This window comes from Vipera berus, assembly GCF_964194415.1.
Source record: "Vipera berus genome assembly, chromosome: 3".
Classification (NCBI taxonomy): domain Eukaryota; kingdom Metazoa; phylum Chordata; class Lepidosauria; order Squamata; family Viperidae; genus Vipera; species Vipera berus.
The window spans coordinates 178357405-178376203 of NC_138204.1; the positions used below are offsets into that span (position 1 = coordinate 178357405).

Below are 18799 nucleotides of genomic sequence, written 5' to 3' on the forward strand. Positions count from 1 at the left end.
CGCGCACCTCTCGGAATGGGCAGGGGCGCCGCTCTTTGCGGAAGCTGCCGCGGCCCGTCTGCTAAGCTGCCGCTTTCGGCAGCTTCACAGACGGGCCGCGGCGGGCTTCCTGAAAGAGCGGCACCGCTGCCCATTCGCGCGGAGGTACGCGCGCACCTCTCCAAAGGTTTGGGGAGGTGCGCGCGCACCTCCGCCCATTCGGGGAGGTGCGTGTGCACCTCTCCAAACGGGCGGTGCCACTCTCCATTTGGAGAGGTGCGCGCGCACCACTGCCCGTTGGAAGAGGTGCGTGCGCACCGGGCGGCTGGGAGCCGCAAGAGACGGCTCAAAGAGCCGCATGCGGCTCCGGAGCCGCAGGTTGCCGACCTGTGCCCTATACCATTTTGGACAAATGGCTGTCCAGTCTTTTCTTAAAAACTTCCAGTGTTGAAGCATTCACCGCTTCTGGAGGCAGGTTGTTCCACTGGTTAATTGTTCTAACTGTCAGGAAGTTTCTCCTTAGTTCTAGGTTGCTTCTCTATTATACTTTACAGTTTGTTTTCATTCTAGCTAAACGGTAGCTTAGCTTTTATTTTTTAAATCCTTTTCAAGCCTTACTGCAAATGGCATAATGTCATTATGAACTCTTTCATTAATACAACAATCAGTTTCAATAAAAGGGAATATACGTAGCTCATGGTTGCTTTCCCAAAAAATCTTAAGTAAACCAAAAGTCTCAGTAGTCCAAGAAGAAAGAACAGGAACCATCTACAACATCCAATGTGAGGACCGTATCAGTTACTACCGATATATAGGAAAAGGTAGAAAACTTGCAGAATACATCCATGAACATAAGTAAGAAGATATGATGAAAGCCACTTAATCTCACAACACATGGACTTTTAGGTTGGATATATTGTCTGTATTCAAGTCTGCATCTGCTACATATTGCTAAGGAAGTGCAGTGTCATTATGCATTATGGATTGTAATTTCTATACAACAGACTGCTCAAGCTGGTAGCTGTAGGCAACAACCAGTAGTGTTCTATTCTGTTACTGTGGTTTGTCTTTTAATAAACGCCCTCTAGAAATGGATCTGACTCAATGGATCGTACTCTTGTACAGTACGTGCTTGGATTAAATCCATCAGTTGTACATATCCGGCAAATAGGTCAAAACAAATATGGTTGTAGTGTAGAACCTAGATATTCTGTGGTATGTTCTAGATGGGAGCTGGAAGCACATAAGTATGCATGAGATAGATAGCTTTTCTGTTTATATGTCCATTGCGTAGATTTACTGTGACATCAAGGAAGTTGCTAAAGCTGATGATGGAGTGGAAGCTGTTGAAGTTTTAAAAATTAGTGGATCTTCTTCATGATGAAAAAAATGTCATCAAGTACAAGAGAGATTTCAGGGGCAAAGGTATTCTAGGTCAGCCATGAAAATGTCACTGCCAAACGTAATGTAGTTTTGGATGAATGCAAAGTCATACAGTCTAGGGACAAGGTATGCTATGTTGACTTCAGTGGTTACATTCCTGATGGCTTGAAGTTCACATTTTTAGGGAATATTTATTTATAGTGCACCAGCATCTATCTACCATCCAATTTAGTTTTAGTGTCTCTTATATACCTATGGGTGCTGGTGACTAAGGTCTGAATTCAGAATCCATAAAAGCTAATATTGCTGCTGTTATGGTTGCAATGTTTGAGTCAACTGGATGACCAGGTTTACATGCTTTTTGAAAGAAGGTTCTGCATCAGTTTATTTGATGATCATACTGCTGCTGCTCTTAAGACCTTGAATAGTGTCTCATTCTGCCTTGCAGAGATTGTTGAATAAGAATATTTTTTTAAAATTAATGACTACGGTTTGAGTTTCTTGGCAACAACATTCAATGAAGAAATCCAATTCAGTGTTGAATCTATATGGGGGATATTCATGCATCTTAATGGATTTGAGATATGGTGCAATCTGTAGTTTTGTATTGTCCTTGGATGAGTTAGTTTGATGATAGCTGTATGTCTAAATTTTATTTCTTATACTGAAGCTACTTTAAAAATTATAGGGTTATCAGTGCATGTAACATAGAGGTGTGTGTGGACAAGAATATCAACCTTGCTGTCAAGCAAAATCAAGCTTTTAATAGCGAGTACCACACAAAGTGCACTAACCCAATAGATGGTAAGAAAACAGGGGGACTCAGGCACCAAACAGGTTATGTAGAAAGTAAACACAGGGTCAGTCATAAAGGACTCAAATATCTATACACCAATGCACAGAGTATGAACTGTAAACAGGGTGAACTAGAAATTCAGGTAAATGAGGGCAGATATGATATTGTTGCCATTACGGAAATATGGTGGGATGAAATGCACAAATGGAACACACAGCTAGAGGGATTTAAATTATTTAAAAGAAACAGACCGAACAAAAGAGGAGGTAGAGTTGCTCTCTCTATAAAAAATAACTACATCTCTACAGAAGTAGAGCACAACAGTGATGAAAACTGTCTTGAATGCATTTGGGTCAATATAAAAGGGGGGGAAATGACATTGCCATAGATGTATACTATAGGCCGCCCAACCAAACAGAGGAAATAGATGAACTTTTTGCTAATATGTAGGAAACACATCACAATAGCAATGGGGGACTTTAATTACCCTGACATCAACTGGGAGACAAACTCTGCACCAAGTGGAAGATCAAACAGATTCCTGACAAACCTAGCAGACAACTTTGTCTCCCAAAATGTAGAGAAGGGAACTAGGGGATTAGCCATATTGGATCTAATCCTCACTAACAGAGATGAAATGATTGAAGGTGTTGAAGCCACAGGAACCTTGGGGGGAAATGATCGTGCAATATTAGAATTCAACATTCTGGAAGCACAAGCAATAGAACACAGTCAAACTAGAGTCTTGGACTTCAAGAGAGCTAATTTCAATAAACTTAGAGAGAGCTTGGGTAGGATAAGAATCCTCAAGGGGAAAACAGAGAGAGACTGGACAGCCATTTGTCTGTAATGGCATAGGGTTTCCTGCCTGAGCAGGAGGTTGGACTAGATGACTTCCAAGGCCCCTTCCAACATCATCATCATCATCATCATTGTTATTAACTTATTCATAAAACATGAAACTCAGTCAACTGAACACTCAAATTGACTGGCACTAATGGTTGACACGGGTTGCTGCTAGCATCCGATTATTATTATTATTATTATTATTATTATTATTATTATTATTATTATTATTATTATTATTATTATTATTATTCTCAATCAAGGAAAAATACTGTATAATCTCCACAGAGCTTATATTTTGTGGGGGTTTAGTGGAGCAAAAGAATAAGTCTCATGCAAGAATTGGAGTGGTATGACTGGCTGACCAAGCAAATGGTAGGTTTATAGTGCTGTGGGAAGTCTATGAAACCCTCCTATTATATTAAGTGAAGCTTATAGAAGTGTGGAACAATTTATTTTCTTTTTCCACAGCATTCCTCTGGTCCACTAATTTTGTCACTTGGTCAAAGAATGCAATAAGATTTGTCTGGCATGATCTGTTTTTGACAAACCCATGTTGGTGTTTAGTAATGATTTTGTTTGTCACTAGGTGTTCGCTGATTCGTTGTTTGATTATCTTTTCCAGAATCTTCCCAGGTATTGAGGTCAGGCTGATAGGTCTGTAGTTTCCTGGATCTATTTTTTCCCTTTTTTTGAAGATGGGAACTACATCAGCTCTTTTTCAGTCCTCTGGTAGTTCCCCAGTACTCCAGGATCTTTGAAAAATATAAGTTCAGTGGTCCTGAGGTCACATCTGCCAGTTCCTTGAGAACCTTGGGGTGTGATCCATCTGGTCCTAGTGATTTGAACTCGTCTAGGCTGGACAGGTGCTCACTTACCATTTTCTTGCCTATCTTAACTTGTGTTTCTAATCTGTTTTTTATGATACTGTTTTTGATAGGTTGGACTGTTTTTTCCCCCTTGGTGTAAAGACAAATGCAAAAGACAAGTTGAGTAGTTCTGCTTTCTCCCTGTTGCTTGTTACCTTCTTGCCACTTTCACCCACTAATTTCCTTAACTTTTTTCTTGTTTTTTACATATTGAAAGAAGCTTTTTTTGTTATTTTTGACTTTGGTCGCAAGCCTTAGTTCATTTTGAGCCTTAGCTTTCCTCACTTTATCTTTGCAGGCTCGGGCTATTTGCTGATATTCTGACTTAGTTATGTGCCCCTCTTTCTACTTTTTATACTTGTGCTTTTTATCTTTCAGTTTATCAGAGAGTTCTTTATGCAGCCGTGCTGGTTTCTTTTGAGAGCTGTTAGTTTTCTTCTTTGTTGGCATTTGTGCTAGACTGGCCTTTTATTATCTCATTTTTCAAAATTTCCCAAGCTTCTTGTCAGGTCCTGGCGCAGTTGGAGTTCCAGTGTAGAGATGGTGTTGAAGAATAATTTTTGCTTATTGTATGGATGCTGGTTACTTGGCTTATGAGTCTCTTGAGGAAATATAGCATACTCTATGTAATCTATGCAATATATGGTCCTTACAGGGTTCTTTCCTTTCAGTCCTTAAGAATGACATATTGTGTTGCACTTGTTTAAGGAGAAATCTATATCTGTGCCTGATATGATAATTAACATAATATTTTCATGAGATAAGTTAAGTCAAGTCAAGTCTATATACTGTCTATATTTAAAAGAAATTTAGGCTTTCCTTTAGCTCAGGGATGAAATAATAAATAGGTAATCCTTGACTTAGAACCAGCTGTTTAACAACTGTTTGGCATTACAATGGCCTTAGAAAGGTCTTTATGACTTCCAGCTGTCGAAAAATGCTATGCTAACCTCTTGGAGTCACATGATCAAATTTTGGACACTTCACAACTTTGCTCACATTTTCCACTGGTTGTAACATCCCATAATTATGTGACCATGATTTGCAACATTTTTTGCCAGTTTCTGGCAAAAACACCCATTTGGGAGAATGGATTTGGACTTTCAACTTAAGTCACTTAACAACCACTGTAAAACTGTCGTAAAATTGGATCCATCAACAAGGTCTGGTCATAAACATGAGTGACTCAACTTATGACCATCATGAGTTACAAACAAAATTCCAATTTCAACTATGGTCATAAGCTGAGATCTACCTGTGTTCTGGAACTTGGCACTGAAAGAGGAAGTTTACATGAGGCTATAGGGCTGTTTATTTTTAAGGGTGCCCCAGTTTTCATCAATAACACTTGAGAATATGAGCAGTGGTACATGCCACATTAGAAGCAGAAAAAATAATTATGTTTTTAAATTGTATCCACATTGTCAAGAGAACATTACGTGAATGGTTATTAATGGTTACCTATTTTAAAAAATGCTGCATTCAAAATAAAAGCATATGAAAGGTAAGTAATATAATCTTCACATAAAATTGTAGTACAAATTTATTTGTGTTATTAATTTATTCTGAGAAGTGTTTATTTATTTATCTATCTTGGCTTATATGCCATTCCAGTCATGTTTCACTCTGAATAGCATTTATGCAAATAAAACTCAAATGTAAAACCTACTGAAATTTTCTGTTAACATTTTTTGTATTATGAGAACAAAAAGAAGACTAGTTCTTTTTTATTTAGTAAGATATTTTTCCTATGCAAATTGGCATTTCTGTTACAATAGATCATAATATTTCTCACAGCACTCAAAGGCAAAATTAAAATTCTTTACTACCTAATACCACTGCCATATACAATGTGATCATATAAACATCAAGAACCTAGTACTTGTAGCATTAGTGCAAAAAGCCAGCATTATCCAGTCCCTGGATCTATACCCTCTGAAAGCATTAAACATCTGTTTATAAGATCTTTAAACTCTATGCATGATTGTCTGATGTTACTGAAACATAAATTAAGATATCTGTGATGTTATATTTATTATGGCTTTGTTCGGCACTGGAATGGTTATGACTTAGAATCTTCTTTTTCTTTCAAAGTGTAGTCCCATCACTTTTTATTAACATCGGAACGACCATGTTCATTTAGGATCAGGATAATAAACTTGCAGCACAAAGGTGGAAATCCAAATTCTTTAAACCATCATACATATTTAGCTAACAGGTTACTCAGCTACTTAGAATAGTTATTTACCAAGTAACTATTGGCAGATACAGAAGGCTAGATAGGAAAACTGCTATCTCTGAGGCAGGATGAATGATTCACTGGATTTGAGTTGTTCATCCAAGATTTTTTTTTCACATAAGGAAGTTAAAACTAAATTCACATTAATAACTTAGAAACTAAAGAGGGTGATTTTGGAATCTTATGGTTCTAACCAACCAGCAATTATACAGATTTTGCTGCTAGCCATCAAAATGGAGACAGATGGGAATTTATTTTAAAAAATTCTCATTCTTAGTTTGCTAAGCACAGACTTCTGCTTCAAAATCCCTGGAGGTATAGTTACCTTGTAGTAATCCACCTCCTGTCAGACCTTATTGCTTAATTATAGTGATGTATTTAACTTATTTATCACAAGAAGGCACAAGTCACTCACTTTAAAAATCTGTATTAACAATAATTCACAAATAATAGATCACAAGTATAAATAGATAAGGATTTCAGATAATCAAAAAAGGTGTAATGATGATATCTAAATGCCCCGAGAAGCTAACAATACCTAAAAGCATATTTAAAATAAACAGCAATAGTTCCAAGATTTTAATGGAAGGTAGGAAACTGTTTTATTCACCATACTTTAAAACATGTTTTAATTCAAGTACCATTTGCATAACAGACTGAGAAAAAAACATAAAATTCTACTTAAAGCAAAGTAAACTGTTAGGTTCTCTGCTACAAAAAAACAGGATAGGCTACAGCAAAGCCTTAATGATCATGTTTCAGTTAGTTAACATTTGCTGTTGACAATCCTCTCATACCATGTTCTCTAAATTCCATGAAATCCTTTCATATATGAAATTTAAAGGGACGCGGTGGCTCAGTGGGTTAGGACGCTGAACTTGTCGATCGGAAGGTCGGCAGTTTGGCGGGTCGAATCCCGAGTGCCGCATAGCAGAGTGAGCACCTGTTACTCGTCCCAGCTTCTGCCAACCTAGCAGTTCGAAAGCATGTAAAAATGCAATTAGAAAAATAGGGACCACTCCGGTGGGAAGGTAACAGCGTTCCGTGTGCCTTTGGCATCTAGTCATGCCGGCCACATGACCACGGAGACATCCTCGGACAAGCGCTGGCTCTTCGGCTTTGAAACGGAGATGAGCACCGGCCCCTAGAGTCGGAAACGACTAGCACGCATGTGCGGGGGAACCTTTACCTTTACCTATGAAATTTAAATACCCATGAAAGAGAGAACCATCCATCTGGTTAAGAATGCAGATTTGTGAAAATATCATGTGTCTAAGGTAAAGGTAAAGGCAGGGCTTTTTTTCTCATAGAACGCTCAGAACGGAGTTCCGGCACCTTTTTTGGATGGAACCTTGTAGGGTAGGCAAGGTGGGTTGTATGACATGTGTGAGTTCCGGCACCTTTTTCTTTTACAAAAAAAGCACTGGGTAAAGGTAAAGGTTCCCCCGCACATGTGTGCTAGTCGTTTCCAACTCTAGGGGCCGGTGCTCATCTCCGTTTCAAAGCTGAAGTTCCAGCGCTTGTCCAAGGACGTCTCCGTGGTCATGTGGCTGGCATGACTAGATGCCAAAGGTGCACGGAACGCTGTTACCTTCCCACCATAGTGGTCCCTATTTTTCTACTTGCATTTTTACATGCTTTCGAACTGCTAGGTTGGCAGAAGCTGGGACGAGTAACAGGCACTCACTCTGTTACGCGGCAGTTGGGATTTGACCTGCCAAACTGCTGACCATCTGATCGACAAGCTCAGCGTCCTAACCCACTGAGCCACCACGTCCCTTATATCATGTGTCTAGCATATCTCAATTATAAATAGCACTACCAGAATATGTATGTTCAATAAACCAAAATAATGAATTGTTTTGCAAGGCAGTACTTAGATTATTTAAGAGGTCAAACCTAAGTGTGAGGAAAATTAGACAGTAAAGGTATGCAGAAATAACTATTGCTATCTATTGCTTATTGTTAAATTTGGATTTTTAATTGATGAAATTAAGTCTGAAATGGGTCAGGAGGGGAGAGAAAAAGTCAGATTTGATTTGGCTGGAATGCTGAGGGTAACACTTGAAAAAATACCTGATTTTAAATTAAATTGATTAAATATGCTGCAAGTCTGACATTCAGAACCAATAAGCATACAGATAGAGAATACCTTTAAATAATATATAAAGCCATTTTTTCTTCTTCAACCATGTGATGTACTTGCAACATTCCATGCCCACCTATTTGCCTTGGTAGATAGAGTCTGTCAACGTCACTGCAAGAATGAAGGGCATGTCACTATTTTTCTGGTCCTCCTATTCACTGCCTTTAGTTCTGCATGAAACCAGTCCACTATATCAGCTGTGTATGTAGTACGATAACTGGAATTGCCCATGTATTGATTGCCTTCATTGTATTTGGACCTTAAGATCTTCTTCACTCTCTTGATGTAGGAGGGATAGTCTGGCAGATGTTTTTAATGTTTGATTGTCATGGCCTGAGTAATTCAGTATTGTTTACAGATGAATAGTAATGGTGACAGTGAATCTACTTGAAATATTCCTCTCTTGATATTAACCTCTCCCAGTCTCTCACCATTGACCTGTAACTGTATCTTCCATTGTGCCATCAATCTTTGCACAAAGTTTCTGATGTTTCTACCTACTTCTGTTATTTCTAGACACTTGATTATCCAGTCATGTAATAGTCAAATTATTATAATTTTCAATTCGATTCATAGTCTGGGAATGGAAAAAGCTTAACAGTTCAATTCCTAATCAAGGACCTAAGAGCTATTAAGGTAGCATCTGAGTATTTAGGCCATTCCGAGTAGGGTGGTTTTTTGCAAAGTCACGTCTAATAAATTCAAAATTTCCATATATCTAGGCAGCCTTTTGGGTATTGCTCTAAGGGATTCTATTACTATTGGTACAACCATTGATTTCTCCCTCCATAGTCACTTAACTTCAATTTGCAAATCATGATATTTTTTTCCTAGCTGTTTCTCTTCAATTCGTGTATCACCTGGTATTGCAATATCAATGAACCTTTTTCACAATTGTGATGTCAGGCATTTGTCGGAAAGATGACTGTCTGAGTCAAAAGTTCCACAGGATTTTGATTTGCTGATTTTCAAGAACTTTGTCAATTTGGTGTTCCCAGTAATTTTTGCTGCATTCTAACCCAAATTTCTGGCAAAGCTTCCAATGTATAATTTTGGCAATTCGATCATGATGCTGTAGATAATCAGTCTGTGAGATTTTGCTGCAGCCACTGATAAGGTGATCCACTGTTTCATATTTTTCATTACATAAGTGACATTGTTATTGCTGACATGTTGAATTTTTGCTTTCATGGTATTGGTATGCAAGACTTGTTCTTGGGTAGCCAAAATGAAGCCTTCAGTTTCTTTCTTCAGCACTCCTAATCTCAACCAGCTCCATATTAACTTTGTATTTATCTTTCCTTCAATGTTCTTCAGGTAATGACTGTGCATAGTTAAAAAAAAATTCTAGTTAAAAACCAGATACTCATTTGTTTTCTTTCTATATTCTGCTTTCAATCTTGTTGTTTTCAAGAGGTTTCCCTTGTTCATTAGTTTTCTTATCTTTCAATCCAAATTATCAAGTTCTAGCTCAGTCCAATCAATTATTCCAGCTGAGTATAGTATTACATGCACTGCCCAGGTGTTAATTGCCTTTATGATATTTCCTCCACTCAGCTTTGATTTCAAGATTTTCCAGGCTCGCTTTATGTATTTTGTTGAAGTAGCTTCCTTGACTTGGTTGTGCAATAGTTAATTGTTCTAACTGTCAGGAAGTTTCTCCTTAGTTCTAGGTTGCTTCTCTCCTTGACTAGTTTCCATCCATTGCTTCTTGTCCTGCTGTGCTTAGCCCCTACCTGTACTCTTTATACACTTATGATTGTGTATCATCTGGCCCATGCACTGCGATAATCAAGTTCGCAGATGATACAACTGTGGTGGGTGTTATTACAGGTGGGGATGAGACAGCATATAGGGCAGAGGTACAAAAACTATCCATATGGTGTAGTAACAACAACTTGCACCTAAACATTGGCAAGACGAAAGAGATGGTGTTAGACTTCCGGAGAAAAAAGAAGGAACCTGCCCCACTTTACATCGGGGAGGACTGTGTAGAGAGAGTTTCCTCCTTTAAATTTCTGGGAGTCTACCTCTGTGAAGATCTGACCTGGAAAGTTAACACAACCCAGGTGGCTAGAAAGGCCCAACAGAGGCTTCACTTTCTTAGGGTCTTGTGGAATAACAGGGTAGAACAACGGCTAATGACCCTCTTTTACCGGTCTACTATAGAGAGCGTCCTTTCGTATGGTATTGTGGTTTGGTATGCTGGTCTGACAGCCACGGACAGGAAAGTATTACAGAGGGTAGTGAGCACAGCACAAGACATTGTGGGCTGTTCCCTGACACCACTGGATGACATCGCCAGGGCTCATTGCCTTGGAAGAGTGAGGAAGATTCTCAGGGATGACTCACACCCTGGACAGTATCTCTTTACTCTCCTACCATCTGGTAGGAGATATAGGAGTATAGCCAGCCGTACCAACAGGCTGAAAAATAGCTTTTATCCATGGGCTGTTAGGCTTTTAAATGGGACATAATCTCTGTGAACTTATGCAGAATTGACTTGGGAGGCCGGTGTGTGGTGTAGTTGGTTCACATGGTGTGGTAGGATGGAGGGTTTGTTGTCACTGTGTGTTGGGGGGAGAGAGCACGGGGGGAGGCTCAGCTAATCTCAATGTACACATGTTGTACTTTGACAATAAAGGTTTATTTATTTATTATTTATTAATTTATTATTTCAGGTGCTTTGGAGAATAGCTTGACTCCCTCTTCTTTGTGGCAGCCCCTGAGATATTGGAACACTGCTATCATGTCACCCTTCACCCTTCTCTTGTTCTGGTGTTACTGCATTTATCAGCTTTTCATTATCAAGTTTGAATCCATTATCTTCAACAATTTTTCCTGCCTTAATAACAATTTTTGCACATTTGTCAATGCCATGCATTTCAATGTTTCTGCTAAACTCCTCAGTGCTTTTCAGCAGTGAGCTCAATCAGCTTTTGTTTTTCCAAACAGCTTTAAATCATCCATGTAAATCAAATAGGAAATTTTCAACCTTTTTTTAGCCAAGTCATAGCCACTTTGTTCAAAATGCTTATTAGTGGTGCCATCGAAAGTACAAATAACAGAGGTGACAATGAGTCATCTTTGAAAACATATCTTGATGGCCAGAAGGTAGCACTACAGTAATTACTTTATTTCCTTCCCCCAACAACAGAAAGATAGTATAGATTGTGAGAGCCCTCACCAAGCAAGTGTACACTTGAAGAGGTGCTTCCTGAAAGATAGATAATGGCAGCATGATTAGCTAGTTGCCACTCTAAGCAAAACGTGGGGCCATGTGAAAGTTGCTTGGAATAGAATGAAAAGAATTCTATTACAAGGTATTACAGAAATAGGTGGATTTATACAAATGCAAATATAAAAATGATATGTTGTTGAATGAAGTGGAAAGATGATAAAAATGCATATAACAGCCTGTATAATACAAAGTAATATGTTATTGGTGATTAGCTCACCATAACAAGGGGGTCACTGCATTCTGTACTTTTGGTAGTTTCTGACCAACTCTAAATGGGTCTTAAACTTAATCCCATAAATTGCAATACATTGCAGTAGTTCAACTCAGTAATGATGAAGGTATGACAGTGATTGCTTCACAAAATGAAGATGAGGAAACTTATTATAGTATGTGAAAAGAGAGAAAAAGATAGTCACAAAGAATGTAGTCAAAACATACCAAGGAACAGTTAAATGAAAAAAGGTGGTAAAAAATATTCACCAATTCTGACAGAAATAAAGTGTATTTGGGGTGTGTGTGTAAGTTAATTAAATTGCTTCCAGCAGTTTAAATTGAATAAAAAAAAGCAATGAAGTGAAAAGAAACTGATGTAAAAGAATGCCGGTAGGGGCAGTCTAGCGAATTCTATGGAAATGATGTGATCTTGTTGAAGAATGGAATTGGAAAGAATGTTATAACATTTATGGTCAAGCATGCCTATGAAGATATTCAGCAGGCTTCCGATTAAAGAAAAATGAGGAGTTACACAGAGGAACATTTTTGAAGTGCAGCATGGCCTTGGGAGGATGTACCAAATCAGAATTTTGGCCTTCAGTTAATCATGATTTATGAACATGAGAAGTAACATTTGAAGTTTATTGATTTTGCAAAACATATGGTAAAGTTGATGAGCTTGAATTATGAGTTTAGGGAAGTATAGATTTGGTTGATGAATGTGACATGAAGGAAATAAAGGATGGAGAGTAAAATGGAATGCTTAGTGAATCATTTGACATTCAGTCATTCATTCATTCAATGTAAAGGTATCTATGGAGAAATATATACGAAATGCTTAATATAACTGGAGAAGAACATTCATTCAGGAGGTGAATATATGTGTACTTCTGTATGTAGTTAATAATTATATTGTTGACTGGGTAGCCAGAGTTTGCAGCAAATAGTAGACAGAAGGTATGATATAACAGGAGCGTGGATCTTAAAATCAATGTATCAAAGACAAAGGTTGTTGTTTTATCCAGAAAACCAAGCAGAAAATGGTAAGAAGTTGCAAAAAATAAGACCAAGTACATAAATTTATCATTTTTGAATATAAACATAAAAGTAAGTGCATTTATGTATTAATCAAATTTATATATCTGCCCATTTCATGAAAGGTGACACTGGGTTGAACAACAATCAGATGAAACAATAAATAAAACTTGTACATGTACAACGTACATGGATGTAAAAAACCTTATTAATAAATGTAAAATGTCAAAACCCCTTAATACTAAATATAATAAAAACAAAAGAGAGGATAAAAATTACACCTCAACAAGTGAGCCATATGAACAAGTTTTTAGTTGCCTGGGAAGTCCAGGCCAGTTTTCACACTTAAAATCATTGCAGCATTTCCCATTATCATGAGATGAAAATGTGGGAAATTGGCAACTGTCACGTATTTATGACAGCTGCACTGTCAAAGGATCATGTGATCATTTGTAACTTTGTAACCTGATCACATGATTCACTTAACAACTTCAGTGAATTGCTTAACAACTGTGGCAAAAATGTCACCAAATTGGGCAAAAGTCATTTAACAACTGCCTTGCTTAAGCAACAGAAATTTTGGGCTCAGGTGTGGTTGTAAGTCTTGGACTATTTGTAAGTCCACAATAGAATTAATGTAATTTTGAAAATCAAAGGGGCAAGTTTAAAGATCAAAAAGCAATATATGAAGTAATATAAGGTATGGTGGAATAATGGTTTGCATGGGTAGATGAGCATGCAAGAAGTATGGTAAATAATGTTTGTGTAATACATGGGAGAGAATACTTATTACATAGATTAAGCATTTATGTTGAGTTACAAGGGGATAAGGTTGAAAAAAGAAACAAAAAATTGTTTACACAGTATGGAGTAAACTTGTGTAAACAAGTTTATTGAGAGGAAATCTCTCAATGTAATGTTTGAGTATAGAATTTATAGATGGTATCACACTTGAAAAAAAGGCATTTATATTGATTAAAATTTAAAAATTTTAAACTTTAAAATTAAAATAAAATAAAATTTCATTAAATTATGTTTAAAATTTTATAGTGCTGGTTACAAATAATCACGGTTTTAAAAGGATTGGCCATACCTTTGAAGTATCTTCTTCATCTTCATGAACTGAACTGGATGGTGAAGGAGTGGCAGATTTGCTACCAGGGGGAGATGGAGAGTTGTGAGGAACATTGTTTCCACCCATATTTAAACCAAGCTGAGCACTTAGTTGTGATTGGTTAATAGTTGTCAGCTGACCGTGTTGCATTATTCCTGGTTGTCTCATATCTCCAGGCTGGACTCTTGGCCTCATGGCTGCTATCTGGGGGTGGGAATTATATTGAGTTCCTTCTGTATTCCGTAATTCTTGCATCTAAAAGAAAGAATATTATACATTTATTATTTGTTGTTATTGTTCCACTGTTCAGACAATTTACCCTAAAAATGATTTAAAATTTCATTAAACAAATAAATGAAATTGTATGATAGGGAGTTGCAAAATTTTCCTTATCTTAAAACACAGCAATATTTAAGAAAAGCTTAAAGCTTAATGTTTAATAAAAAAATTGATAATGTCAAAACATTTCCTTTTATATATAATGATTAAAAAGCCCCAAAAGCAGGAAAAATGAGCTAAGATAATGTAATTATATCGTTCTCCAAATCCATTTAGTTTCAAAAGAGCTGTAGAATTTTTAAACAATTGGGCTCTAGTTTTAATAAATAAGGCTGTCCAAAAAGCTTCTATAATTTTCCATGTGGAGAAAACAGTGAGTTAATGATTGGTTGATTACTTGACTACACAACTCATTTTCTGAAATCATTATAAATGAGTGCTACAGACTCTAAAGTTATGAGCTTCATAAATTACATTTGTGGGCTTGATTTCATTTTATTTTTTTTAATTTGAACAATAAATCTAAACTTTATTAAGATAAAAAATGAGAAGGCACTAAAATAAAAAATATTTTCTTCTTCATTAAGACAAAATACATTCAGATATTCCAAATCATCAATCTGAAGTTTTCAAATTTGAACTATACAATATAAATACAAAAGTGGTACATTTTGCAGCCTTAGTTCAATTACTTACATTTGTTTGAAAGTACAATAGAAGCTTGGCTTACATAAAAAATAGAATTTGGCAAAAGTCAGCCTAAACATTATCTTTTCAAGGTGCAATGCATCATCCATTAATTTACACTCTATTCTTACTTTTTTACCTACCATATTTCCAGAGTTTTATTATAAAGATAAATATTTTGAAAAATAACCTTTCTCATTTTTACTTAGTGGATGTGAAATGCAGTAATAAGTGGTAGGGTGAATTATTTTTGTAATAAACTAAATTATTGGGAAAAATCATTGAAATATATATTTGATAAATATATTTGATGAAATATGTCATTACTTCAGAATGACTGAAGTATGCTTAAAATACATATGTAAGGGTTTTACTATACAATCAATCAACATTGTAGAAGGATCTATTCAGATATAGTAATGAAAGTAGTAGCAGCACAGTTATTGTGTTTAATGCTATTACTAATTACTAATAGGATTTATTAGAAACATGTATTTTTTATCCATAAAAACAAACACAATTGCAGAAATCTGCCTCTCAACAATCAAGAATTGTACTCAATTATATGGAATAGATGGTACATCCAAAATGCTCTTAAATTAATTTAGTGAGAGTATTGCAAATTTTTCCATTTTTTAATTTCATTACATTTTTTAAAAAAAATATATTTGAATTAGAGTCCTAATTAGGCACTCTTCGTTATTATTTTATTAATTAAAAACTGTTATAAATCTTTAGCTTTGTACCCACATTTAGCAGATCAGAAGACTAAAAATATTTCCTACAAATTATAAATGAAATTTATATAGATATAGATATATAGATAGCTATAGCTATATAGCTATAGCTATATAGCTATAGATATAGATATGGGGCTTATTTAAACTGTGATTTGAGAATAAATACTGGTTTCTTGAATGGCCTGGTGTTGACATGATTTTAGACCCTGTCAGAACTGGCACAAGCACATTTTGCTTTGACCTCTCTCCCTGGTCCCCCCAAAGTAACAATTTAATAGTTAAATACTGCTTTCTCCATAATAACAGGGACAACCTTGGGAAACATTTTAATACAACATATCCTCAGGTTTAGAAGTTATAGCAAATGAAGACATAAGATGTCAGGATGGCAATCTTAGAAGTCCTGTCCGGGTTTTTGAAAGAGGTCAAGAAATGCATGCTTTCCATAGAAATAATTTAAAAACGTACAAACTGTAAATAGAATAAATCAAAATATTATTTTAGGCTTCCTTCAAAAGATCATCAAAAAATTGGTGTAATGTATGTATCTATTCAAAGAGTATCATGCTAGCTGCAGAATTCTGGAAGTGGAACTCCACACAATTTAAAGTTGCCAAAAATATCTGAACAGAATAACTGTATCCAGAATTTGCATTATTTTTAATTTTTTTGTCAAACACCAAGGCATTCTAAAGTGCAATCATGTGGCATCAGTTATCACTTTTAACAGCCTTTCCCAAAGTCTGTAGAATAAATTTAACCACATTAGAATTAATGTAATGAATAATCAGGGATGGGAGACTACAGAGCAAGAAAAATAGTGTATATTGACAACTGATGGTTTAGAAATACATCTTGAAAAACATTTCAAGATGGTTACTGGCTCTTTACTTTCTCCTTTCAATAGCTCTATCCTAGTCAAATACATTAGCCTCCAAAGCTATCATTATTTCTGCCTCTAGCAGACAATCTATATCTGAACAGTTGTAAACATAAAACTTGGCTGCATTGCTTCTGATCCAGCTGTTTCACTGAATAGCATTTGGTGAATAAAGAACTGGAATATGGGTACCCCCGAGGCCTTATTTGCTAATGTTAGTCACCAGCTGCTGCTTTTTGTGGTGATAATAAGTAAGGCCAGAAAATATGCCAGAGGAGGAGGAGGAAAAAGAGGAAAAAGAAGCATCAGCAGAAGCAGATGATCTCAGAAACGTTTTCATTTTGCATATTTGTTATCATTTAAACTTCAACACTGGTGAATGTTCAAGACTCAACTAAATAGCTTCCTAGAATTAAAAGTATGAATAGAGTCTATATAAAATACAAGAAAATATTTTTCCCGGCAGATCTTTTGTCATATGCATACGTGACCAATCATATTGAATTTTCATAGTAAAATAAGGTATCTAGAATTGTAACTGATACTTCTACAACCTAATACCATCCTCCTGTATTACTTGCACTTTCAGAAAAGAATTGATAGAAGGTAAACAACCAAGGTAAACAGCTAAAACTTTTAGCTGACTAGACATTTCCAAGGGTAGAAAAATAGCTTGGAAATCTTGGTTTAAAGACAATGGTTCATACTGATGCAATATGACACTACATGATAATTAGCTGTAGCAGTTGAAGCTGGGCAAAGGCCTTACTGACCAACAAAACCAGCAGCTCTTCAAAACGAAGCTGGGAGACTAGGAAGACACCCAGATTATAGGCTTGTTCTTTTAGGGGAAATGCATCCCACTAAGAGCCAAAAATTGTATTTATTTTCTTGTATGTAGAATATCTATCAGTGGCAGCTGACAGAGTGGATTAAGCTGGTTTATTGTGGCACTTATGAAAAAGAATGCAAGGGGACACCTTTCTATGGCCGCATTTTCTGTAAACTGTAAAGTGAAATTATAAAGTGTTTTATTCTTAAGTATAAACATATATTATATAAAAACAGCTAACATTGTAATGGTCTGATCAAGATAAAAACTGTTAGATGTTAGGGAGTCATTTAACCTCTCTGTTTGGAAAATTCATCCTGCTTGCACAAGAGTAAACTAACACTCTCAACTGGCCCATCTGAAAAAAATTCTTGCATGTATACAGTTATATGTGTGAATCTGCTAAAACTATGGTCATGAATTCTTCTCATGCCTGTCCTTCTGTCTCAGTCTGGATTATGCCAACATGTACTTTTTTAAATCAAAAACAGGAATACTGAAGGACACTGAAAACCATTTCTTGTGAATCTCTTTATTGGCCTATCTTCGTCAAAATAATCTCCAATAACTAATAACAATTTTACAGTATCTGTCAGTCCTGTCATAAATTTCTATTCAGCAATATCATTATTCCAATTTGTTCAGTTGAACAAAAAAGAAAACTTGATTTAACATGGAAATGGGTTGTTGGTTGAATCTCCGAGCCTGGCAATTTGGCTGCAAACGTTTCGTCTCCATTCAGGGGGACATCTTCAGTGCACTTTGAATTGTGCTTTTCTGTCAAAGCATTGGCCTTTAAATTCCTTTTTAAAGACTTGTGCTCTGACAGACGAGCACAATTCAAAGAGCACTGGCCGGATGCCCTTCCTAATGCCATGTGGAGTTCGCAGCAGATATTTTTTTCTTTGCTCCCTAGGAACAGAACATTTGCCAATACCTAGAATTGAACTCTCAACCTTCCAAGTGGGAGGCAAGCCTCTTCACCACTAGGCCAGCACCACACTCTATATTTGGAATACATCAGTTTAAAATTTTCATAAAGGAGCAAAGAGTGCAAATGTTTCACTAAATCCAAACTGGCATTTGGAATTACATTTCATTTTTTGCAGGGGGGTGGTCAAGACCTTTTGATGAATTCTCTTTTAAAGGGTCTAAATAATGGCTAATTTTGCTTTATCAAGGCTACCTAAATAGACCATTTTAGTTAATTCAAATGATATTGTCAAGGTAGAAAACAGACAAAATATAAAAACAAAGCTTATAGGAAATTGTTCTATAATTAAAATTCAGTTATTGTTTCCTAATATTAATCTTGGGTAGTTCTTTAAAAATAAGCCATTGAGTTTTATTGTACTGCATCAACTGATGCACTAAAAGCGCTACACTCAATTTGCCAGCAAATTTGGAAAACTCAACAGTGGCCACAGGATTGGAAAAGATCATTTTACATTCCAATTCCAAAAAAAGGCAGTGCCAAAGAATGTTCAAACTATTGCACCATTGCACTCATTTCACATGCT

General features: G+C 36.3%; 1 protein-coding gene across 1 annotated transcript in view; it reads right to left on the reverse strand.

Annotated features, from left to right (window-relative positions):
- Positions 1-18799, reverse strand: part of TOX (thymocyte selection associated high mobility group box) — a gene marked incomplete at both ends in the record, with an annotated part of 240069 nt that overhangs the window by 43454 nt on the left and 177816 nt on the right. The window contains one exon of the mRNA XM_081325155.1: positions 13841-14116. Coding sequence (XP_081181281.1) covers positions 13841-14116 — 276 coding nt within the window. The remainder of the gene's footprint in view (positions 1-13840; positions 14117-18799) is intronic.